Genomic DNA, 26,572 nt, shown 5'->3' with positions numbered 1-26,572 from the left:
AATGATAAATATGAAATAAAAAATAGCTACATAATAATACAAGAAAGGTCTCTGTATTTTGGAATCTCAAATCCAACTGCACAATAAATGCCAAAAGACTCATTCTATTAGCAACTTCATTAGGAGTAAAGGAAGTATTTTAGCATGAATTTCTCATTGCTAGAAAAACGCATTGGTGCTTTTGAGTAACTGGGTTCTAGAAGAAGGATGGCTGGCATTTTCAGAAATTCACACTTCCGTTATTGGCTTTGAATTTGAAGACTTCCAACCTTAAATGTGATTAGTTCTATGTAATAACTAGGCACTGAACATAGATTTACAATAATGCCATTAATAGGGAAACATCTTTTCAAAGAAGAAGAAAAGATTTTTTAATGGAAATAAATGCCTGGTTGCTTTTGCATACATTTTCATGACTCAATTACAGTGACACGGTTTAAGCACATGTCTAGAATTTAATGTATCATCAGCTGTAAGGCATGTAGGGCATACTTGAATATACATCACAACTGACATGCATTTGCACTGATAATGATGGCCAGTGGTTGTCTATGATTGACATGTGCATTTGGAGCCATATCAGTGATTCAATTCCATACCAGCAGCAGTGTGACAAGTGAAATTAAAACTGGGAGCTGATGGAGGTATATGTCTGTTATTGGCATTTTAATAAACAAAGGGAAAAAAATAGGTAAGTGGAAAAAAAATCTAGCAATCTCTCCTTACAGTAATATTGTTCACCCAGTTTAGTAGAGATGGTCTCAAATCCAACAAAATCCAGGATGAATGACTCCTCATAAATAGAACCACAGCAACTAAATGTGGTATGTCCCAGTCAACCAACAACTCTAACATACAAGAAGATATTCAGGGCGATTTCCTTGGCTGGAGTAAGCTAATGTAGCTCTTGTGAAGCTAACATAGTTACATAAATGTGTGCCTCTCAGGATCTACCTGCCTGGTACAAACCAGAAAAATTTACTGCAGCAAGTATTACTAGATGAAGTATTATTATCACTGTGCTACTGTAGCAAGTGATATATTCTGGATTCTTTCTCCTGTTATATTTTCTTAGGAAAGGAAATATCTAGAGCTGTGGAAAATTTTAAGCAGCTGCTAATAATGCAGGAATATAAAAGTATATATAGGGCCTAAAAAAAAAACCAAACCAAAAATAGTCTCAGCTATTGACCTAAAACTCAAAATAACATAATATGAAGCAGTCTGCTAGTAATTTAATAATAGCCACAGTAGATGATACGCAATGCTTCTAGTTTACAACATGCTGTATAATTATAAATCTCAAAACAGTTCCGCTAAATAGGCATGCTTTTTATTTTAATGTGTGCACCAACTGCGATGCAGTGATTAAATGGACAAGTTGCTGCAAACCACACAACAAATCATTTTCAGAGCCGTGAACAGACTCCCAAATTCCCGTCACTTGGTCCCCTGGGCAGTCTAGTAGGACAGGCTAGAACAATTTTTTTTCCTCCACCGTAATGGTCTGTCACCCTGATAGTCCCTCTCTCCAGTGCACTTGTGACCTAGCCTGACTCTTGACTGACAAAATAGCGAAGGAGGAGCTGCACTTGCAGCACCTGTAGTAGATATTTCTCTTCAATTCTGACTGACTGCAGTATACACAGTTTCTTTATTCCCATGCTACAGTGGCCGCAGGGACAAAATTGTCATTCTGCCTCCTTGAATATCCCCTGTAGCTTCACTGTGATACCTGACACTTCTGGTTTTCCTCTTCAGAAAGCATTCTCACGTACTCTTAAACTCTAGCCTGATTTTCAAAAGAGGAAAGCTGCCTTTTCCAAACAGCGGATGCTACCTGCTTTTGAAAATGTAGACATCTGCATCACAAGAGGAGGTGCTGCATTCAGAGGACATTTGCAAATCATGCCCTAACTAAGTGCCAAAATGAGCTCCAGTAAACATCTGGCCCAGTATGCTTTATCTAAGACAAGCACAGAGGAAGATGCTTTGCAGGGTTCTGGTGACTTTCAAAATCAGCTTTGAGATTCTCAAAAAACATCAGATATGTAAGTGAAAAGGGAATGGTTTCACTAGACAGTTTTTAAATAAACACATTTTGTGCAACCTTACTTCCTGATCTGAAATATAGGCGCTGCTATACGTTTGCTCCCACCAGCCAGCTTCCAGGCTGCTGGAAGTCCTCTGAACGTAGCATTGCTTGTGCTGCACCATCACCACCCTTGCCCTGGTGAAAGAACATGGCTTTCGCTGTATTAATGCAGTAACCACTTTTTTTTTTTCTTTTTCCAGACAGCAGCACCACTGGGTATCTGGTGACACAGCTACCACACTCATGCAGCTTGACAGCACACACGTCGCTCACCTGCCACCAGAGCTACGGGCACAACTGAGTAAGGGCGAAACGTCAGTGGCCTGTACCCTACGGTGCTTGTGCTGTGTCGTGTGCACAGCGAGCTGCTCCTTGACTGCATTAGGGATCTCGGAGACCCCAGTTGACAAGATGGCAGTTTCTACAGAAACTGGCCTGCCTTAGGGAAGATGCAAAGATTTCCAGGCAGTCAGATATCTCTTTGCAGCTCTGAAACACCAAGCAATTTTTTTTTGTCATGACTCTGTCATTTCAGGATTAGCTGAAAAGGGGAGGACTTTTGTGACCATGGAAAGATGTCTGGGCCTGAGTTTTTCCTCCAGTGACATAGCCTGAGACATTCATGTAAAACAGACCATCTGTGTCACTGGCCAAGGAAGTGAGACACATGACACTCCAACATTTACCAACTTACTTATTGCATTAAAAACTCTGTTATTAATGTTGATCCTGTCTTCTTATTAACTACGACTTTCATTTATCCAAACAGTTATTCAAAGGGGCTTCAATGTGAGTAGAAGCAAAATAGTATCTCCAAAACATAGCCAGAACTAGGCAGAAAACTGCATGAGAGTCTAAGATCAACATGAACGCCTCTTCCACAATCCTACAGGTTTATCTACACACACACTCCCAGTACAAACTCCTACCTGGACTAGATCGATGCCAAGATCTACAAGTAATCTTTACAATAATTTGAAAAGTGTTCACCAAGTCAGATCAATTGTCAGAAAAGGTGAAAGATGCATTAGAAAATACAACACTTGTACTTGGCTTCCAGAGATAAATCAAAACACTCTTCTTGCATAGCCTCCTCCAGCTGGGACCAGGCAAGCTTCTCCCAGTCCTCAGGGCCTTTGGTCTTACTGTCCTGAAGGTGCTCACACCTTCTGTCTTGTATTAAGACGGTCTGTCTCTTCTCTACTGCTCTCTACGAAGGCCCACAAACCTTTCTCAGCTCTTTATGTGCACAGAATTATGTCTTTTCTTTAGGCAACTCATCCTGATTTTAACTCAACTAAAATGTATACACAGAATTAAGAGAAGGTTTTTTTTCTGTTTTCTGTTTCCAGTTCTGAGGTTGTGAGTATTGTGAAATGATGCTGCATTTCTATTTCTCTCTGTGGATGTGTGGTGGAGAACAGCAACTTGAAAAGGCATCATAATGTATAAAAAGCTTAAACAACAATATAACAAAAGCTTGTTTGTTCTTTGTCAGAGGAAAGCTATGAAGCAAATGGGTTTTCTATTGTACTTCAGAAAAATAAGAAACTGAGCAAATGGACTTCTTTCCATGTACTAGACACCCAGGGATTTCTTAGAAACTCATCTGTGTTACTGATGGATGAAACAATCCCAGAGTAAAGTGGACTCAACTCATACAATAGTGTCCTTTGTTTTAACAGAGTTTTTTTGTTCTTTGACTAACATATCCTTTGTGTATTTTACTGACTACCTGAAAGAAAGCCGAATATTTTCTCCTTGGAGAACTGAGGGCAAAAACCTCACGATATTTAAAACAAGTCAGGTTCCATCAAAGAATAATACTAAGATCTCTATCAAGGAAGGAAGGATCTAGAGAGAATAAATATTTTCTAAAACCCAGTCAGCAAGCCTGGATAGTTTTACAGGTCTTTTGCATGTAAAAATCCCCTGATTGGTCCTCTTTAATGGGTATTCAATGTCTTCAGCCTTGCCAGAGTGAACTGACGAGTACAAAAAAGAACACTGATACAGTTCTGTGTGGGTCAAACCTTGCCGAAATAAGTACAGCAGCTATATATACATATGTGTGTGTGTGTGTGTGTGTGTGTGTGTGCGTGTATGTACATATTTATATTTATATAGAGAAATTATAAAGCCCTTTATATAACCAGGTAATGGAAACAGTCACCCAAAACAAGGGAACACATGGGTGAAAGGAATTTGTCGGTTATAATTTTTTAAAGGAATTAGTGTGTCTCCAACTGTGTAGATAAATTTCTCCTTCCGGTTCTAGCTATGACATTAGCAGATGCTACATCCTCAGCTGTTTGATACCACCTACCAGCTGGGATTTATGGTCTTGTCCTGCCATAGAAATGGTATGTGAGAGCGTGCCCAAATCTTCTCTGGGCAGAATTAGCCCTTTTCTGAATTGCCTTTCTGAAATTAACCTGGGAGACTTTGTGTGAGGAGGACTACTATGCTTCTCACACGGCATCCTTCATCACTGCTGTTGGGAAACCGGAAAAAGGCATGAGGTAGGAGGCCACAATTTAACTGCCTCTGCTGTCTGGAAAGTGAATATTTGTCTACAGCCTAAAAGAAAGAGAGAGAAAAGCAACAGAGTGAGAAAGAAGACAGAAAAGAAGCATGAGAGGCACTGATGGCAACTGCAGTGAGATGGGCTGAGGAGAAGGGATGGGGCTCTGGCGAGGTGAAGCTGGAGCTGGGAGCAAGGAATCTGCCTTCTGCTCTTTGAGTCTTATGCTTCGGGGGAAAAATGGACTTTGCACAACTTTAATGAACAAACAAGACTGCATTAGAAAAATTGCTTGGCTCTGATTGATTTTTCCTCTTAAGTGGAAAAAGACACAAAAGCTCTGTCTAATCATATCAGTCAAAATGGGCAACAGTAGCTACATCCCCCAGTTTCCCTTCCTGAGGAAAATCAAACAAGTTACACCCAATACTAGCACTGTGGTTTAACCTTGTGTATGCCACGACCATGGACTGCAGCAAAACATTCTCCATTTTGTTTTAGTGGATTTATTCCACTGGAAACCTTCCACTTGCACAGGGATCAACCAGAAGCATTGGGAAGCATTAAAATTGCACTCCGCAGCACTGACATGGTTAAAAAGTAGGTTGGGAGGCTTTGGCGGAGGAGCTTTGGTGGGTGTTGCAGGGGCCTGAAATACAGCTCTCCTTGGCTGCCTTCCTGGCCCCCAGTCCCAAATGGGACTGGTGTCTGTCCTTCAGCTGCCACAGGTAACAGTGTTAGCCCAAAATGACCTTTCCTGGCAGCTTAAACTAAGATACAAGAGTGTGAACTGAGGCACTGGCAGTCCTAGTCTGCTGCTCTGGTGACAGGAATAGAAGGTCCAGAAGAACGTCAGGGCAGACACCTGGGTGTTGTGACACTGTAGACAGCCGCAGCTGAGTTTGCCCGTGTCTTTAGAAAGCAGGACCTCCTAAAGCTCCTTTTAACTGGCACCAGTGAACATACGACAGCCATGTGGAAGAAGTATGGAGGAGGAAGAGAATTTTAAACACCGTTGAGCTTTTTAAAGCTGCTTTAGCTTGTATCACATGCTTTCAAGTTTTCTTTAAAGTCTGTTTGGAGTGCAAGTATGAGTTAATCACATTTAGGAAGAGATCCATATAGCACAGTGTGATGCTATAGTTCCTGTATAATATCCGTTTTGGGAGGGAGGAGAAGAAACTGGGGGGCGGGGATGAGGAGAGGGAGAAGAATTAATTCTATGTCTTTTTGCACACTATTTCTACACCGTATCTACGATACATTTGAAACTCAGGCCACCACTGATGATTACAGATGGGATCTACATCTCTTCTGAAGAAAAGAGGTGTTAACAATGCATGCAGAGATTTTAAACTGATAGTTTCATCTATAATGTTAATTCCAACAGAAGTGACACAGATAAAACTGCAGTTCTGTGCCTCTGGAAAATGTTTAGGTTTCCATTTCAGTAATATTTCCTTCTAAAAATAAGCTCTATTCATGCCAAACATCTGTTTTAATACGGTTCCTTTTTTTGATGTCAAATTACTCAAGCTGGATGAAAATCACTGCAGAAAGACTAACATTATTTAAAAGGACATGGTATACTTTTACATTTACAATGCTCCAAGGAGACCTATTGCAAGCCTAACAGTTTCCGAGGGACTATTTGCTGTGCTATTAATTTTGATTAGCTCCAGAGATTCATTTCCCCCACCCATGCTTAAATCATCCAGAAAATACTGAAATGAATATAAAAAAAAATAGCAATACTAATTAGCAATAACTTTCTGAAATAAGTACTGGCCAACAAATGAAGCTGTGTGCGTGAGGCATTAAGCGCATCGAGCGTGCCCACTCACTGCCAGTGTTTGCTGACCTAGCACTCCCAGATGAAGACTGCAACTGTACTACTTACTACTTAGCATTTATACACCAGAACACATTCTCTAAGTAACATTAAGAAAGTTGTTCCAATAGCACCTGTGAAACAGAAAAATTCATTTTAGATTTAGACAGAAGAAAACTGCAGTTTTGGAGGCAGAATATTTTGATGGGAAAGGCTCTGCATTGATAATCTACAGACTTCGGTTTTAGTGTGCTTTGCACAGCTTCAGTGTATGTCCTTGGATCAGACTGATGAATTTTCAGTCCTTAAAATGGCTTCAGTGCTACTCCTACCTACTTTTACAAAAAGCTTTACGGATGAAAACTGGTGTAATGTGTTCATATATTACAAAATGGGAAAATTATTACATCAGTATGGAATACAAATACATGAAATAAAGTTTAAATGGCCTCAAATGAAAAACAGAGCCACATAGGACCAAATTCTATCCAAAATACTTAGGTATTTGGCAAGTGAGCTAGAGAAGAGAAATATGATCTCATTAAGCTGTAAGAAAGCTTAATAGAAGCCTGATCTTTGGTCTCAAGAAAGATCTAGTTAGCACTGAGAAACACCATCATCTCACATTCCTCAAAAGTGCAGCAGTGCCAAGGGGAGAAGCACTGTGAGCTTTCTGACCAAATGAGAAGGAGGCTATACAAATCCTTTAGCCATAAGAGATATACATCCCACATGTATCTAGGAGATGCTTTAAAGCAGAGCTTAAGAGGTGATCTGTACACATTTCTGTATTTTTATCTGCCTCCTCTGCTTATCTGTTAAACAACACCTTCATCCCATCCAGTCAAAAAATCACCAGTCAGCAATGGCTCTCACTGCTACATAAAAGCTTGCCGCTTGTAAAAGCACACAAGGGACTTCTGGCTCTCTACCCTGCCTTCTTCTGCGAAGCCCTCAAAGCAGAACCCAGCACTCTGTATTTCTCCATCCTTTCTGAGACAGCAGCTCCAGGGATCCTGCCTATTCAAGCTGTGTCTCCTTGGAGAATTGACTTATTTCTATGGTGAGATTATCTGACTGAAATCTGAACAGGTTCAAATGAAAACAGCAGAAAATGAGACTAAGTGAAATTTTGTATGTATTTGACTAAACCCAAATCTTACAAAATGAGGACAGTGTGTAAATTATACCACATTGCCTCTTGCTGTGGTGCGTGCCATGGGAGTGTCCATGGGAGCCAAGGTCAGTGTGGAATTTAAGTGCTTTCATGAAGTTACTCAAAAGAGGAAAACCAGGAAAGCCTTAAAAAAAATCTCACTGATCAGACATAAGATCATCCCAGAAAATTTTCTCCACTTCATTCCTTTGCTACTTCAGCCCTTTCAGCTCAATTACTGTTCCCTCTCCATCACATCTAGAGGACACTGGTCAATACTGGTCATAACCACTCTTACTGTAGCCTCCATAGATCCAAATTTTAGTCTAAGAATTTTTATGCCAGTCCTTTGGAGAGTGCCAGATAAGCAGCACTCTGGAAGACACGTGCAAATCCAAAGAAGCCTAAAGATTTATGGCTAAATCTGCACTGAAACCTGCATCTCCTACATGGCACCCTATGTTCTACTGATTCTGTTGTCACACTACCAACTTAAGCATCCTTTAGACAGTGACAGGTATGGTTGGGGACAAGGATGTCTTGTCATCTCCTTGAAGTCTGTTTTACCCTATTGCTCTTACCATTAACCTTTTTGCTGAGACTCCCTTTTTTAGCTTCAAGACATTCTGTCTCGTATTGCTGTGTTCACCAACAAATGGTTGTCATTCATCTTTCATATCACTTTAGAGATATTTACAGATTTTGTTAGCATCCCACTGGTCTCTTGTCTGTCCTACATCATATATATTTGTAGCTCTCTTGATGGAGCTTGCCTAGCAATGTTTGCATATTTTCTGCTATTCATTCTTCAGATTTTCTCTACTTTGTTAATATCCTATCTTAAATCATGGATATCAAAATAGCATACAGTCCCACAAGGTCAGACAGTCCTAACCAGGTACTATAGGCAAAATCACTTACAGATACATGCAAGCATGTTAGTAAGAGAGAAATCTATTAATTCAATTTTTGGTTTCATTAATAAAGCTATACAAGCAACCAATTCAAGCTACATTTTTCTGATAGAGGTTTAGATCTTCACATGTCCTTCTTAGTAATTAGCTGTGTATATTGAACAGCTTCATTACATAGCATTCAGGGAATGAAAGCAAATAGGAATGGAGATTTTGAGGCAGATTTCAGAGATGTTTTCTCTCAGTTAAATATTAGACAGTATCTTTCAGAATCATCAGTATGATCTTGCAGAGGCAAGTGTTTTGCTCTTCATAAATAAGCCATCTCAGGAAGACCTGGGACAGTAACAGTGCTTTGGAGATACGGATATCTCATTTCCCATCAGTTGGGTAGCAGTTTTAAAATGGGGTCTGAACTCTTTTAATCACATTATATTCTTCCCGACGCCATTTTCCTCCAGTGTGAGGTCTTACAGATCAGTACTCTCATTCATACAAGCCTTATGCATTAATCACTGAGTGCAGCTAAGGGGGGTTTGCATAACTAAGGATCAACTGAAAACTGAGACAAGACTTCACCAGATGCAGACACATTCAGTCCATCCTCCTCCTTCTTAGAGTCCTGTTACTTCTCTGCTCCAGGAGCAGGTAACTGCTGCAGTTCTGCCCTAAACAATGTGAGACCAGGTCACTGTGAAGCTTCTTTCATGGTTAAATTTGAAATGGATATATTTACCAGTGGCTCTAACCTTAAAATTTCTGCACATATGCTGGGTCCAGACATCTGCACCAGGTTCTTTGGAAGATGGAGTGAGGAAAGGTTGGAAGAACAGGGACTGTGTGAGGGTACTGGCACCTACCAGTGCTGACAAGATGGCAGGCTCAGAGCCAAGAAATCTGTGGTTACCCAGCAAACTTTTATTGACCTGCGTACTGGATTTCTAATATATTTATCCATGACCCACAAGGGTACTAGGTACCCCCTAGATAGGCAAAAAAGGACACAAACTCTCCCTGGAAAACTTACAGGCTGTTTCATTCCAGAGGGATGACTTCCTGTGTTCAAGGAGAAATCAATCTAAGCAAAGCTGTCTAGCTTTACAGGTCCCTTGACTGTCAAGATTTAATGACTTCTAGATTGTTTTTCTTTTTTTTTTCCTTCTCCTGTTTTAGTAAATAAAGGCATATGTGTTTGGGATTCTTATTTTCTCTAAAAGAATCCCAGATGATGCGCCACCCTGCAGTCAGTCTTGGAAGACTAGCTTTTTTTGTCATTCATGCTTTTTATATTCAGCACTAAACTCCTAATATAGTCATGGGTCATGAAGGAAATGCTGCAGAGCTTACTAAATACTACCGCATAGCCTCCTGCCTTCATCCTAGTATGTATTGTATCTACTTATGCCAACTGCCTGAAAATGAGCAATTAGGCCCATGAATATCAATGTAAGGGGAAATGGAGTTTAAAAAATTATGAAACAACTGGGATTCCTACAGCTTTCACTTTTCAGTCTATGTCACTTGCTCTCATTAGCAAGTAAATGGAGCTATATGGCAAGTCTGATTACACAGGCCTGCTAAAAAATCTCTCCAGAGTTACTGACTTCTGTCTGTTGATAGCATGTTGACATCATTTCTCTGATATTGTGTTTTTACAGCTAATAAATATGTACCTTCTCTGCAGTCTGTATCTATAAAACATGCCAAGATACATGGACTTTCAGTACTTACTTACAAATTACCATAATTACATACGAACTGTAGGATTTACTGGAACTCCAGCATAAACTAATTTGTATTCCAGAGGCAGACAGACTGCAAAATTTGGCTTTGCTCACAGCTGTGGAACATTTGCAGCCAAATAGTTTGTTAGTGTATTATGAAGACAGGAAAAAGTCATGAAATTCACATCCATTTTGAAATTCAAATTCCACTGTAATATTGCATCTGCAAAATTGGACTTATCATTTGCGACTATCTCTACTGTATGTTTTCTTTATTAGGGGAGGGAGAAATGTGTATGCCATTCTCCTTGGCTCTAATAGCACTGCAAGACTAAAAATCCATAAGATTTAACCAGCTAGGTATTCTTTTTGAAATGGAGAAGAAAATACTTGGCATGGAGCTGTTGAGGCTGGCCCATATCACCCAGCCTTGCAACATTTGTAGCAGAGAGCAAGCTGGGGGCAGAATGGGCCATAGCAGCACCAATTTAGGTTTTGCTATTATCTACCAGTAATCTATCCTGGGGGAAAAATGATCTATATAAAGAAATCTTCAGGGAAAAGAAGATGCAATCAAGTCCTTTGCAAACTTACTTCATCTGGTATCAGTGAGAAGTACATCTGAGAATCCAGCTTGAAAGCCTCACTAGAAGCAGGGATCCAAGTTTGGATCCAGTACAATGGTTTGAAGGAAAGAAAATCTTTTAGAATGTGCTAATTGCATCAAATCTCTGACAGGCATGAAAAATACCAAAAAATCTGATTCACCACTAACTGTGAACTGTGGCATGTGGCCTTTCCTTTACTTTCCAAAAGAGAGCTTTTAATCTTTTTAGGCTTCCATCAAAGATCTTCTTCCACCTATAGAAATCCCTCCTCTCTGTTCTAGCATCATTCTTTTACTTCAATGACTTATTTTCTCTAAATACTGATCTAACTGAAATAGTTTGATCTTATTTTCCTCTGCTTCTGATCTCACAGTTATTACACTGTTTATACCCACCATGCAATGCTTGTAACTGATTGACAATGCCAGTTCCCTTTGCTATTAAAACCCATTATGTCTGCTGTAGTCAGGATGATCAATATTTTAGCAGAAGACTCTGAAACACAGTAGAGATCTGTCAGATGAGAAATGCTTTTTCTCCCCAGATCTCTTCTTTGTACCAGAATCTTATACAACTTTCAGAAAAGAACAATCTATTTATTAGTATTTAATAATTGTACACTATTGTCACTTGGAAATGAGATGAAAAAAAAGGAGTAATAATAAGATTTTAAAAGTACTTAAGAGTATGTACCTGCAGTGGAATGATATAAAGACTCACTAAACCAACATCTACCCACACTGACCCAAGAAGGTTGCTACTAGCTTCTGAGCAGACTCAGTTTGCAAGAAATCTGGCTGTTTACAAGGTTTTCTGTTGCATGGTATTTAAATGGTCTCACTAGTGGAAACATGTAAGTCTGAATTTTTAAATATTGTACTTGGGAGCTGGACACATGTCTAAAATTGATTTAGAGTTTGGTATTAGCATTCCATTTTTGAAGATGGTATGCAAGAGGGGGAAAGATGTTGCAGGTAAATTCTCTTCTGCTACTGCAATGACTGGATTTACAATGGTAGTTAGCTGTCTAAAGCTGCGGATAGGCATCTAGAGGGATTTCTTCAGTGAGTGACATGCCTGAGTCTCACTAAACATTGAAAGGAGTTAAATTACAGACCTGTTCCAGTGCTTTCATACTGGCAGCAAAGCACTTACTTCCCCTGTTAGACATCTATCTGACTCCGTAAGATGGTTTGTTGCAGAAGGCCAGCAAAAGGAAAAGTGATGAAATATTTTGTATTTTAACAAATATGTTCTCCTCTGAGTTAGGGAAGATTTTATTTTCTGAGCCGATTTTCGGTCTGTAGCTCTGACTCAGTTACTCTGGCTCAGTACTCTGCTGTCGCAATATGGCACTTTACAGCGTAGTAAATAAGGCCTGGTGAGTGCATTCTCCGTAAACCCAGAGCGATTATTCACCCCGTAACATTATGTGCATCTTCCTCTGATGATGTATTTTCCGTAACTCTTTCACTGCTGGCAGGTCCTCTGGGGAGGACGCCTGCGGATGTGTCAGCACTCCGTCCTAACGAGGGAGCTCTTAATGAGGCAGCACCAGGTAAACGGGGCAGCTGCCTGCCACACAAACTACCGCTGTACGCGTTTTTTCCTGTGAATGTCACGTATTAGGGAACACGGAACAAATTATATTTACTGAAAGAAATCAAAAGAATCTAATTACATTGATTTTTATAGCGAGAGTTAAGGGATGCATGTCAAAAGGACTGATATATAATTACGTTAATGTTGGCTGCAACTGCTACCTAAGCACCTGTAACGAGTGGCACTGTGCAATCTTTGTGGAAGTGAGCCACTTTGATAACAAAATGATATAGTCTTAGTATGAAATAAGGACTAAAATGAAAGGAAAAAAAAATCAATCTATTTGTAGGAATAATAATCAAACAGGCAGCATGCAAGGTACTGAAATGACAGTATAAACAAAAACCCACCAACTTCTCCAACCCCAAATCTGTGCTGCACGTTTGACTCACATTATGTTAAAAACTGAGATGCATGCTTGTTGCCTAAACTGGTAATCAAAATTAAGACATAGTAGCATGACAAGAAAAGAGTAGTAGGAAGTGTAGGAAGAAAGGAATAAAAAAACATTACTAATAACAGAAAAGAGCTTAAACCTAGCAATTGAAGTGTTAAACTCTTCCGAAGTTTTGAATTTCTACATGCGTTTGGTCGTGTGGACCATTAGTTTGGTCCAGATTCTCCAAGCTACTCCAAACTGTAACTGCCAAGTAGGTGCTGGATCCTCTTGGATTCAGGCACTCAGACATCTTTAGGGACCTAGATCTTTGTATTTTGGTTTCATGCTTGTTGTATTACACTGATAAAACTGTCAGCAATAGATTGAAATAAAATCTTAAACATACGATTTTAATTTAATATGCACTTTGTTCATCACCGATGTCATTTAATTACACAAACCCCATATCTACTATAATATAATGCCATCTGTTGACAAATGAACTGGACATTGGAAAACTGTGATTTTTCCATTCATTAAATATGAAAATCCTAGACTGTTCATGTGCAAGCCCACGGACCTGCTGGTAGGTCTGTGCTTCTGTTCATGGTGTAGGTGTAGCCTAGAAAACTCAGCTGTTATTTGAACAATGACATCCACAAATTGCTAATTATTAGTGGTTTCCAGACTTCTAGGGCCATCACTGAGAGACCTCAAAACTTTTATGGACCAATATTTTATTTTATTACCAGTCTTGTAATGGAAAATAAGACTGAATAAAATGTTTATTAGTATTTTACTGACTATCACTTATCTCATGGACTGCAGAGTTTGTATCACTTCATTAAGCTGTCATCATTAGCTTTCATAACAAAAAACACAATTTCACTTATAAGCTAAGTTTATATTTCTTTTCTAAGTTTTTTAAAAAACTAGACAGACAGTAGTGAGGAGTCCTTCATTTCCTGAAGGTTCAACAAATATATTTCTCTAGGTACTGATTTCAAGAAATTATTTTCTGTCATATGCTAATTTAAGCAATCTGCTCCCATGAGACCATATAGACTAAAAGGATATGATTTTATTGTCTGTTAGTTTTCTCAAATTCATTATTCACTGATTTAATCAAATATTGTCTCATTTTTGATAAAAGAACAACGCCATTAAATACTTCTCTAATCTATGAGAGTTGTAATTACTACTCCTTTTTCCTAAAGAAACTTTAATGTTTTGGAAACATTAATGTTTGGGACTTTTCCTCTAAGATATATCTTCAGAATCACTTCCCACATACCTTGATCTCTTATGGTCTTTGTAATTGCTGGCTAGCATCTATTCCCTAATCTTAACAGGGATTGCAACGTAGTCCTCTGAGTGTGACCTTCCAAAGGAATCCTACTACAAAACCGTTCTTTCCTATCAGAAAAGATCTCTCATACGCATCCTAGCACCTGCTGACCCTCCTATTGCTGCTCGTCACTGTGACTCTGTTTACACAGTATTTCTTGACCAAGACTCAAGTTCACGGATTTGTCTTTAATATCCAACTAAATTCTCCTAAATTATTATTTTGATTCTCTATTGGATCTTGCCTTTTGCTCCCTTTTTATAGCATGTTGTTGCTGAATGTCAAGGAGACAAAAAGAAACCTCATTATTTGAAGGTGACCATGTTACTGTAGATTGCTATTTCGCTAACAAATTTCTCGAATTGTGATACAAAACATCGGAACTTAATAACTACAGAATGAATGAATGAAAAAAAAGCTATTTTGTAACCACAGAGATTCAACATTGCTATCATTTTCTTTATTTAGGATGATTTAAATTTAGGTTCTGTTAAAAATGTATTATCTAGATAGTAAGGAGCATGGCTGAAATGATTAATAGGATTTCCATGCGAGACTGTAAAGGTTTTTCCATTCTGGAATGTTACTTCATGAGATTATGGTGTAAGAAATAATGCAAGGTTTATCGAAAATCTGTCATCTTATGAAGGAAGAAAAAGGGCCACCTGCACCAACAAGAAATGAGCCAAAAATAGATTAACTGGCCCCACGGCTGCCTAGGGTGATAGAGCAGTCTTAACCACATTTCTGGCATTTACCAGAATGATTTCTTACCTTCACTGCAAATTCTGTTTCTGTTGCTTTATGAACACATCTCTTGCACACGGAATAGGAGCCAATTCCTATGTCCTCCTTGATCTCATATCCATCTGTAAAGTGAATATTGTTCCCATGTAACTGCTATAGGAAACACAAAAGAAACAAGGTAATCAGGACCTGGGGAGATAAATGCAAGGACTAGCCTAGTGTTAGTAACAGAAGTGCTTGATGTCACTTTCTTCACAGAACTCTCTTGTTCTTAGGTATTTTCCAACTCCAGTTCAAAAAATCTGAAACTTCTACTTAAACAAATGTGTCTCTTCCTTTTTTAGCACTTTTCAGTCTGTAAGACGGAGCTGTCCATTGGCAAAAGCAGCTGGGATTTTCTAAACTATTTATGGAATGCAGACAGCCACTTCCCATCTGCAATTCAGTGGGAACTGTGTGCCCAAATCCCCTGATGAACACACATATCTTGACAAGATAAACTTGTTTCTAATTACTAAAGGACCACATAGCTTATAAATCAGTAACAGTTACACAGATTTTGAATGAGATATCTCCAATATGCAAAATGGAGGTTTTGTCCAGGGTACATTTCATTATGATTACAATGTGGAATAAAAGTTATTATTTTAGGTCAATCTCACTTAAGAAAATATATTGCTAGTGAAAATAATAGGAAAATATTTTAAATTTTCTGTTTTTATTTATTGAAAGGTATAAAGCAAACAATGGTGACACTAGCGGATACGATTTTTGGAAAATATTTGGGCAGCAGGATTGGTTAGGTGGTGATGGCTTCCCAAAGCCCAAATCTGAGGCCTTGCTGCAAATTCCATTTGAGGATTAAAGAGAAGACCAGCAGCTCTAGAAAGCCTCCAAGATTCTCTGTCTAAAAATGCACCCTCACTAGCTAAACTCTAAACAAAACCTTCTAAATTATAAAACACACACTTGTTATATGCAGTAAACTTTTACAAACAAAACCAAGAAAAAATATATAAATTTTCTGGAATGGAATTGCTTGGAAAACATTTCACTTTCGGTTCCATTAGAAGGTTTTTTAAGAATATAATATATTCCACCATAAAGTACAGATTTTTAAAATAGTGGTGAAAGCTGATACCTCAGGCAAGCCCTCTCCCCTTAAAGCATGTATACCTTTTGCCATGGGTAAAAGAGGAACTTCCTTGTGAGTACATCTTTGAGCAGCACAGTTCTCTCTCTTGATTCACAGCTCCTCTAATATATTGAGCAATTTGTAGCAATTACTTCTGGTCTACATTAGCAGCAAATTGCAATAACTGGAGAGCACATTGTAGGGAAAAGCAGCAAAGAATCAAGCATCTGGCAACTGTCCTTTCCCCATCAAGTTACTCTGGGCTATGCAAATACACACAGGCTCTTGTGCAACAGCAGGAGAAACATGGTACCCTCGTGCACCGGGGAGCTTGGGCTCCACGTCTGTGGGAGTCTACAGCAGTAGCTCGTTAGGCCCCTCTGCCAACACAGACTGCATCACATAATCCAAGACAAAGCTACTACGAATGACAAGATTTCTCCGAAAAACACTTCGTTGCTTGCCTTACATGCACAGCTAGAATAATGTTTCAGGTATTCAGAAGAACTTTCCATCTGATCTGTGAAAAGGTATGGTTCCTCTTTCCTTTGTAAAGGCAGTGGAGATTGCGAGTATGAAGATAAAAGCCTTTCAGAAAAAATTTGCATTTTCTACCTCCTCCAAGCTATATATAAACAAATGAGGGTTGGATAGCTGTGAAGTACCAGTGAGAATTTAAACTGCCTCACAGTTTAAATGTAACATGCACATATGTCTCTGGCCATTAAACGTGAAGTGTAACATCAGCATCAGTACCTGCACAATCGGATGAACTGTGATTTTGTGTACATCTTGCTGTGCAGGCTCCTGCACCAAGTTAGAGGCAACAAAGCTGAACCCTCTGAAAAGATGATGAGCATTAGCACTTGGAGGAACGCCTGGGGAATCTGTAGGAGAAAGAAAATGACCTCATGAGCTGAACAGAAGACCAGAAAATAATAGCATAGCACCTGCAACAGAGAAAGTCAAATCTGCTAGTCAGCAACAGACCCTGCTAAACTGGTAGACACATGTGAATACAATCCACCTTCACATCAAGACTCTGACTTTCTCCCTCTCCTCTGGGGAATAGCAGTGCAATATTGTTTGCAAGGATCTCCCCTCATGAGGGGAAAGGTTCTGTTCACATTGCATTTTCATTTTCATGCAAAGCGCTGCATGTGCCAGGAGTCTCTGTAGAGAGAGAAGGCACAGGCTGGCCAGACTAGGAAAAAGAAGGGACACCTCAAGGCAGGGCCTCCCTGGCTCAGGAGAGATTTTCAAGGAGGTGGAAAAAAGCTGGAAGCTGCTCTCTTTCCCATGCAGCACACCTTGGCTACAGAAATTACAAAGACTGAACTGCTGTCTGGGTGATGTGGTGTGTTGTATGGCTCAGAAGAATGCAGAGGACAAAAAGTCTAAAGAAAGAGTAAAAGTGTGATGGTCCTCTAGTGGTAGTTCCTGGCTTCATAAGGATCTTTTAAGAACAGCTTTAGGAGCTGTGACCCACTTAACTGTAGACATGTCCCCAGGGCAACAACATGGCTGGAGATATCTTAAACAACCTTCATGGAGATTCTCTCCCTGTTCCTTCCCTGGACATGGAAAACGCAGGGCAAGGAGTGACTGAAGTTCAAAGAAGTCTGAATTATTCTACCATTAGAATCAAACAACTAAAAAGCAGTTCCTGGTACCTATGTCACCACTCAGAAACAAACAAACAAACAAACAAACAAAAACTCACATCCTGCCAAAGCAGGAAGAACTGCACTTTACTTAAAGTTGGAAAATCTTTGAAGAGACCACTTCCCCCCAATATATGTTTTATCTCAAGTATTTTCATAAGCAAGTAAGAGAAGAATTTGCAAACCATTTCTGCATAGCTGAATGGGTAATTATAAACCCTGTGCTACTCAAAATTTCTCACCTTTTATTTGTTCTTTTGATTTTTTTTCTTCATATTCTTCCAACACAACACATGATTTACCATGCCAAGGTTAAGTGCTAAACCGCCTGCAGAAAGCTGTCCCCTTGCAGGGAATGGGGTATAAATATCCAGTTTCAATAGATCAAAGAGAATACACCCACTCTGAACCTTGCATCTGACTCAACTGCCTACACCATCAGCACTACCCATTAGTGTCAAGGGCAATGGCATGGAGGATTGAGGATTGCTTGTGCTCCTGAAAATATGTGAGAATGTAAGTATTTCCATGTATAGACATTTTACTTATAAATCTATTTGCCAGCTGAACAGAGGAAGGATACTCACAGCAGTCCTGAACCAGAACATGGTAAAGAGAAATGATCTATCCAGTAATAAGAGAAACACAGACTGCAGCTAATTCTGTATCTCATTACAAAGCAACATCAGCTTTGGTGGAAGTCAGAAATAAGCACAGCAAGTCAGATCTCCCTCCAGTGTTTGTGGAGAAATGTGTTTTTTGGTAAAATGACGTAGGCTACTTGTTTATCTCAATGTATTGACGGGCACCATGCTTACAAACACAGGGATGAATCACATCAGACCTCTCGCATCACTGGGTGCTTCTCACAGTGGCATATACACTACAGTAATTTTCCAGGTTGGATTAATTAAGAAAAAGAATGCGTGTTTTGAAACAGGAATGAAACTAATTCACATCTGAACACTGCTGCACTTTAGAAAAGTTGTGATTCAGCTCCAAACTGTAAGTGCTAGGTCATTTCTATTTGAAAGTAACTGTTCCTTCATGATTCACTGCCAATGTCTTTATCAATCAGTGTAAAAGAACTACTGATTATTTGGTTTTCCATATTAAATACTGATCACCACTGACTTGACATGCCCAGTGTATGAATGTATCTTTAAAACATCCATGTCAAGTGCAAAATCATGTTTAAATCATGTTAATTAAATGCAGTATCTATTAAGTTATGAAATCTAAATAATTTTTCTAGTTTTGACAAATCCAGCATCATCTGATATGTCTGAGTTAGACCCACAACGAAGCACTGATCTTGTAGAGTGGTTATGTTTCTAAATGTGGAAGTCATCATGTTTTGTCTGATTAAAGCAATTTACATTAGAGCATTTCCAAAGGCCTCATAAATCTTAAATAATTTACTTCAGTATACTCCACTGGGGTTAGCAAGCATTATTATCTTATTCGTAGAAGAGGAAATATAGATAATTGAGGTGAAATTTTATATTCTTTTTCTCATCAGTAAAGCCAGACAAAGATGTGCCTGCCTGTTACTTAGCTTACCTACCTGTTACAGCACGCTGCACCCAATACTCGTGACAGTACAACTCTTTGTGGATTGCACTATAAGTTGGATCGGCACAACGATCTTGGTTTGATCCTTGTTCAAACAGTCTTTTTTAACGTGGATCATTTCAGTCCCGTGTTCCTCGTGAGGCACCATAAACAGCTGATTCAGCACAAATGAATCCACAGCAGTGGACTCGGGAAACAAATGCCCAGAAAAAGTGACTCCTCAAGTCAGATGGATCCCTAAGAAAAAAGGTCTGAAACTGTACCTATAGAGGTACCTATGCAGAAAGTGCATCTTTGGCATGCTTAGAACAGAACTTAGGAATACATGGAAAGCTGTTTTAATCTTTGGTTAAAGAAGGATTTCTGTGATACAGCAAATTACTAGACTGGTATGTTACTGGAGCCAAAACTTTGATATAAAACTGCTTCCAGAAGTAGAACACATTCATAAAGACAGACTGCAAAGTGACTGTATATATCTGTGCTTTTCTTTGTCAGTATCTTTCTGACAGCTTCATTAAAACTCAACAACTGCATTATCATCATGAAACCTATGCAATTATTAAAGTGCTTTTTGTCTAGGTATGTTCTCAGTGACAGACTGAGTTTGCACGTGGCCTATGTTATAGAAAAAGCACAGAATAAAAAGAGTTCTTGTTTGATTCCATTGGATTGCTGATGTGCGCCAGCGTTACAACGCTCTGTTATGATATGCTCTCCTCCTGGTCAACCCAACCAGTCAACATCCACTAAGTCAGAAATTCATTGTCACTTGTGATCAGGGCAAGGTTTAAATCCAGATCTTTAGAGGTGAAATGCTACATTAAGTGTATTAAATCATTCTCTTTCAGATCTCCTACACCTTCCCTCACTGACCTTTTCAGGCAACTGTATGGCCCCAGACAACTCAAAACTTCACAAGGGGATTACTACTTGTTTTTCTCTCTCCCATCTGATGCAATTTTTCAGTGCAGCACTGGCATTAGCAAAGAGATGGCCCTGAGACAAAGACTGTTGCAGACGTGACTGGACTTCACTGAGGACTCACAGCAAGGCTCTGAGTGCAGGCAGGCAAAGCAAAACAGACCAGGGCTGCATGTGGGGAGTCCAAGGGATGCAGAACACATGCTGTCAATTTGCAAGGGTCTTTTACCACTCTGGAAGAGTAAATGAGTTCATGCTTACCATTATATCTATTTTGAAATTACAGGGTTAGATTCTCAGGCCACCTTCCACAGTAGCGTGAAGCAGTATCATAGTGGATCATCACCCCACCCTAATCCCCATGCCATGACAAATCTTCCAAGTCAGTATTTTGCATGAAATATCAGATTGAATCAGGCAATACTACAAACTGGTACAGCATAAAATATAATGCAGTATATCAACACATGCAAGAAGTATAAGGTTTTTCAGGACAGTAAAATGAATGTGACCTTCCAAAGCAATCCAAACACTCAATGCTTCTCTGAGATAGCACCTGCTTCCAGTTCTCACAAGAACAGACTGACCTGCAGTCTCCAATATTTTAGAGAAAAGGGCATATGGGTTCCTCTGAAATCTGAATTGAACCTAAAATCAGCTGTGAAATGTCTAGTATCCGAAGATCACTCTCTTCCATGCAATAGGGTAGGAATACCAGAGATAGATGGATGTTCCACCTGGGCCCAAATAAGCAGAACTGTAACTTTTCTTGTGGCTTGTGAAAGTCTGTGCACCCTCACCAAAAAACTAGGAACCAAGAGTGATAACATTTTTCACTAGGTACCACTACTTCCTACCCCATGAAAGGAGGTTTGAGCTAAGATTTGAATAGAGCTAGTTCTAAGGAGAAGGCTGAAGACAGATCATGAAAAGTCTGAATGAAAACTAAAGGAAATCACAGCTCTGATTTACATGCTGTAATACAGAGTTTACCTTAATAAAAACTCAGATCCTTTTATTTTTACTGGAATAATTCTGGGGGAGTTTGAAGGCTGAATCTTGATGCTTTGGTTAATATTACTTGGTTATAACAACTTAGTTATTATAATATTTACAGCATTTGTCATCTTCAAAGTTCTTTAACAAACAATGGCTAATGACATCTTTGTACTTTGGAGACTATAGTTATGCAATATTTTACAGGAACCTAACAAGGGTAGAACAGAAATGTAACTCATTAACGTGTAGAAAGAGGCAACATTATAACCGAGATTACTATTCTGATGTTACTGATATCCTTACTTTCCACAGAGACAGTTTTATACAGTAATTACCTTCATTTATTTATATATATATATATATATATATATATATATATATATATATATATGGAAATTATAAGAACAGCATTTTCCCTGAAAGCGTTTACAAAACATTGTGGGGCAAAGTACTTGTTGGCATAACTTCACTGATCAGAGAACTTGAACATTATCCATCACTGTTAACCATGTATCAACTCCCAATGGTCTGTAGTCTAAGCATTTTCATAATTAAAGAGAATAACTATGGAATATGTAATTACATAGTAACTTGCAAAGATGCAAAGTTACTTGAAGCTGACCTAATTAAAAACAGTTAAATTCAGCTAACATAAACAACAATAGCAATAAAACAACCAGTCAATAGTTATTTTTGCTTTAAAAATGTGAAATCTGTCCTTCCTGAGACATAATCAATGTGAAGTTGGTAAAACGTTTATGAGCTTCTTTCTTTGGAAATTAGAATACTGTGCATCCAGCTGGATATCGCAGAACCCACTAATCTCGCAGGTGATCGGACTCTTTGATTCAGTTGGAATGAGGAGAAAAGGAAGAATGAATTTGCTCACTAAGAAGACCTATCCACTACATGCCATCTTACTAACCTGTCGGGGTCCGAGATGTGAACTCTGGATCAAAATGGAAGGTGTCCTCTGGCCTCCCCACTGCTGGCTTGAAAGGTGGCTTGATTTCTTTCCTATATAGTTTCTACAAAAACAAGAACAGACCAAAGTTAACAAAATAACAACACTCTGTATGTGAAGATAGATTCCCATACTTTGTTTAGGGTGTCCTCTGTGAGCCACCTGCTACACTTGCAGGATTGAGGAAGATGATGTACCTATAGCTCTGGCTCCCACTAGCCAGTAGGATTAAAATCTGTGCCCTAGATGGTCTCTGAAGTTTATAGTTATGAGAACCCAGGATATAAACGCAGATGTTTCAGGTACAAATTTAGTCTGGCACAATATTCCAGCTGGGGCATCTGGAAATTCACTGGTCTTGGAATGTAACACCAGGAAACCGTGCACGGGGGAGTTCAGTGATGCAGCAACAATGCAGCACACAGAACCACTGGGCAACAGTGACTGTTTTAGCATTTATTATTTGTCAAGAACTTGCAATATGCTTGACACTCTGCCAAACTGAACTGAACAGCAGACCTTGCTGCCTGGTGCTCACAACCTAAACAAAAGACTTCTTCTTTAGACATAGCTGGAGAAATAGAAGAGGAGCTGAGAGGGGAGGCCATTAGATCAAATTCCCACCAAACAGAGGTAGGAAGAAAGCTCTGCAGATGGGTGGGGAGTCATGTTAAAGTCCTAAGCATTCCTTGAGCAGGGGAGCAAACTCAAGGAAAAAAATAAGGAACAGAGTGAGGTATGTAACAGATAAGAACTGTTATAGAAGTGAATTTGTGCTGTGGAGTGAGGGGGCACATTGGGAATGATGTAAATAATAGTCATGATAGATGTATGCTAATACACTAACTTCATCTTGTGGGCTCTTTACGAATGCTTGTGCTTACCAATGCTTTACAAATTGCTTCACCGTGCTCCTTTGCAAGCACTGACATACACACACACTCTGGGAGATGAATAAACTGAGGCACATTATGGCTGGATCTGACCCGAAGCCCATGGAGGTTAATGGAAAGACTGCTATTGATTTCTATGAGCTCGGCTTGAACTGGCCAAAACTGAACATCATGCTGATGGCAGCATGGGGAGCAGAACTCCAGTTTGACTCCCTGCCCCACATTTCAGTCCCTAGGCTGTGTTCCCTTTCTAGCAAGAGAACTTCTGTTCTCAGGTTTCAAAGGGCTGAATTAATTGCAACAGACAGCCCTCAATAATTAACATGCTTGAGCAAAAACACAATGTTTCTTTTGAACCTTCAAGCCACAATAAGAGCTTGAATGTTTGATTTTATGACTGACTATATGTACATTTTCAGGTTAACTCTTAGAACAACTTCATAATGAGCTAATTTTTTTGAAATACTTAATGCAGATTAATATATGCTTGTCCAGCTCTTTGCATGCAGGAAGATTCTTTCTGCATGTGGAACTATTGTGGTTTTTGTGGCAAATTAACTTCTCTAATAGAAAGCATGTGGTCAACCTAAGATATATACCCATCAGCATAATTTAAAATTCATTTTGCATAGCTAAATAAAAGTTCTTGAGGCAGGACATTCTGCAGCATAGCATTAGCATTAGCGTAAAGCAGATGTTTGTGGCTGAATTATGATTCCTTGGAAAAATGGAATGGTGAAGCTGGAAATGACACTGCAATAATTAATGGCCATTTCACCATAAAAAGTTCCTGCTTGCGTAAAACTGCTCCATATCTTCTGAGAGAAAAAGAAACGAATAATTGCTGTGAGCCACAATGGAAAGCCAGTCTTCCAAATAATTAAAAGCCAATTGCAATCTTAAGCCGGAAGTGTCACTCACCAGCTGGAAAGTAGCAACCTAGTAATTAGTGTATGCATTTTTCTGTCTACATAGAAATTTAAAGGAGAACTCAGTACCTTCTGAAGGTTTTTCTGTTGCTAGGCTTTTATCTTGAGAAATCTATTTCCCTCCATCTTCCCTTTACTTGTCTTGATACACAACTACACTCCTTTTACCGCACATAGCAGTACGGTTGCACACTCATGAGTCCTCTCTGAATTAAATGCATCCCTCATCCTGTGCGATCCAAAAACTGGCAAATGTTTTAGAATCGTACAGTGTTCAGGAACGTCACTCTCTTTTCATTATTGTAACCATACTCTCCTTGGCTTCTTATTTCCTCCCCCCTATCTGTAGTTTCTTAAATGTTGCTGGAGCTACATTTGTGTTTTGCATCCCTAGGCCACATCCTCCACTACTAAGGAGAGATTTAAGATTCATCATGAGTCACATGCTACATAAAGATGTGTAATCACAAATCTGCTTGTTGGGAGGGGATGAAAACAAAGAACTCTTTTGTATGAGGTAAAGGAACCTGCCCTGAATATAACTCAGATGACAGCCTGTTCTATTTCCTTTTCCATTAGTGATAAAAATTATTTCTGGGGTTTCTGACCAGATCATTAGGAACAGCAAAAAGTAAATTGCCTAAAACATTTTTCCCCAATGCTTTTGAATTGAGTAACTAAATGAAATCATTGAGGAACAAGAACAAGCAGAGCAGCGTCATCTGTGGGCCTTCCCATCCCACACTGGCTCCCCTTCTCTAGGTGAACCACTACAACCGAAGCCAATTCACTAAAGCAAGCTAAAGCATACAGCAGCCCAACACAATTAAATGTGAAAGGTTGCTGCAGGCAGAACACTTCTTCCTTTTAAACACTCTTATCCTGAAGATTGCAATATACAGACAATATTGCAGATAAAAGGATGAACTACCCTTTAAAATGTTTGTCCTCTCTTAGATTAATGGTACAGTGCTAGTGGCTGTAAATGATAGAAAAGCTAGCAGAATTCATACTTTGGGATCAATTTTTGCTGTTGGTAAAGTCTGCAATTAAATGATTCATATTCTTAGTTTAGTTTGATCTCTGATTAATATTGAAGGAAATAATAGAACTTGAGTCCACTTTTTTTCCCACTCTTTCTCTCAGCTGTATTTGATGGAAGATAGTTCACTTTTCAGCATGTCATTTTCTTCAGTTCCAATTTAGTTTGGCACCTGGATTATCCTAAACAAAAACTACCATTAATGTCTCACTTCTCTCATCACAGCCTGCACCAAGGGATTTCACAAACTCAGTGAAAAGCCAGAAGAAACAGTAATAAAAAAATGAGGGGCTGGACAGTGCTTTCTAAAATAACAGTGATTTAAATTTACCTGAAGTCAACTCCATTCGTGTCTGTTTGTCTTGAGGAGAAAAATGGGTGTATGGTGGTAACCATGCAAAACATGTATGAAGGAGCTGGACATCTATTTCCTTCCTACGAATCCCAGCCTTCATCATGACAGATAGTGCATTCATTTAATAGAGGATCTACCTAATTTGTGCCACCATGGCCTACAAAATGCCTTAAAGCAGTAAGACTAGTATTCACAGAAACTATCATCTATTTTTCACCCTGCAAAATGAGGCCCCAGGGCTGCATTACTTTGTGACAATAGCAGTAAAAAAGAGACTCTTTCAGAGATTAGCATCTGCCACAATTTAGTTGTGGCATAAATACTCTATATTCATAGAGTTTATTTAGCCCATAGTTTATTTACACAATAAAAGTTAAACCTAGACTGACTGGAGACTTGTCCTGAATAACTGCACCCTGGGACACAGCATAAAGCAGTGGTATCCACTAGGCGGAAAGTGATGGGAGCAGGACGAGAGGAGGACGATCATCCTCTGGCCACATTTGCATCTTCCATGACTGCATCTATCACCTTCACATGCAATGGTCATATGTTACCAGCACTGCTGCGCTTGCCACAAGCATCTGCAGCATCATAACAGGGCTCTGTTTTACACTGTGTGTTGTTTCCACCATGTGAGCTGCCTTCATCTGAACCAGCTACTGTGTCTGGTTGTGTCTGTTTTAAGACAGTGAAAGACGGGAAACAACTGGGAAATGAATGGCTCCAACAGGTGGACACTTGCTTCAGTGATAAAGGCAATGATCAATCCTTAATCCAGAACCCAGGAGAACAGCTTTGACAGTACTGTGATCTGATTTATACATTTCTGTGATTCAAATGAAAGCTGCTGTGATATTCAGACATCACACACAACTTGGAAAGAATCAGCTAAGTCTCATTTCTGTTTTGAACCTTTCTCTAAACTGAGACGAAGCAACCCGTTGGCTTGTTCCCTGGTTATCATGCCATTCCTACAGTAGGAAAAAGTTGGCTTAACATATGACCTGCACTGGGTTTCTGGAAGACACTAACCTATTCTGATCCATGGCAATATGTGGGCTCTTGATGGAGGATGATTTTATAACAGTCCCTTAAAGTTTTTATGCTGTCAGGTGCAACAGTCCTGTCTATCATAGCTGCCAAGGTAGCTTAGAAGCTCTC

At 39.3% G+C, this 26,572-nt stretch overlaps 1 protein-coding gene across 2 annotated transcripts in view; it reads right to left on the bottom strand.

Moving 5' to 3' along the window:
• The window catches only part of RPS6KA2 (ribosomal protein S6 kinase A2), a 315,502-nt gene that overhangs the window by 13,250 nt on the left and 275,680 nt on the right, over positions 1 to 26,572 (bottom strand). For both annotated transcript variants that reach the window (XM_062573694.1, XM_062573695.1), the window contains 3 exons: positions 22,151 to 22,253; positions 16,820 to 16,950; positions 14,956 to 15,081 (listed from right to left, as the gene is read on the bottom strand). In XM_062573694.1, the coding sequence (XP_062429678.1) occupies positions 14,956 to 15,081; positions 16,820 to 16,950; positions 22,151 to 22,253 (360 nt within the window). The remainder of the gene's footprint in view (positions 1 to 14,955; positions 15,082 to 16,819; positions 16,951 to 22,150; positions 22,254 to 26,572) is intronic.

Source organism: Rhea pennata, chromosome 3 (genome assembly GCF_028389875.1).
Source record: "Rhea pennata isolate bPtePen1 chromosome 3, bPtePen1.pri, whole genome shotgun sequence".
Classification (NCBI taxonomy): Eukaryota; Metazoa; Chordata; class Aves; order Rheiformes; family Rheidae; genus Rhea; species Rhea pennata.
Note: the sequence above shows the minus strand (reverse complement) of the source record. Positions and strands in the feature narration are given on the sequence as shown.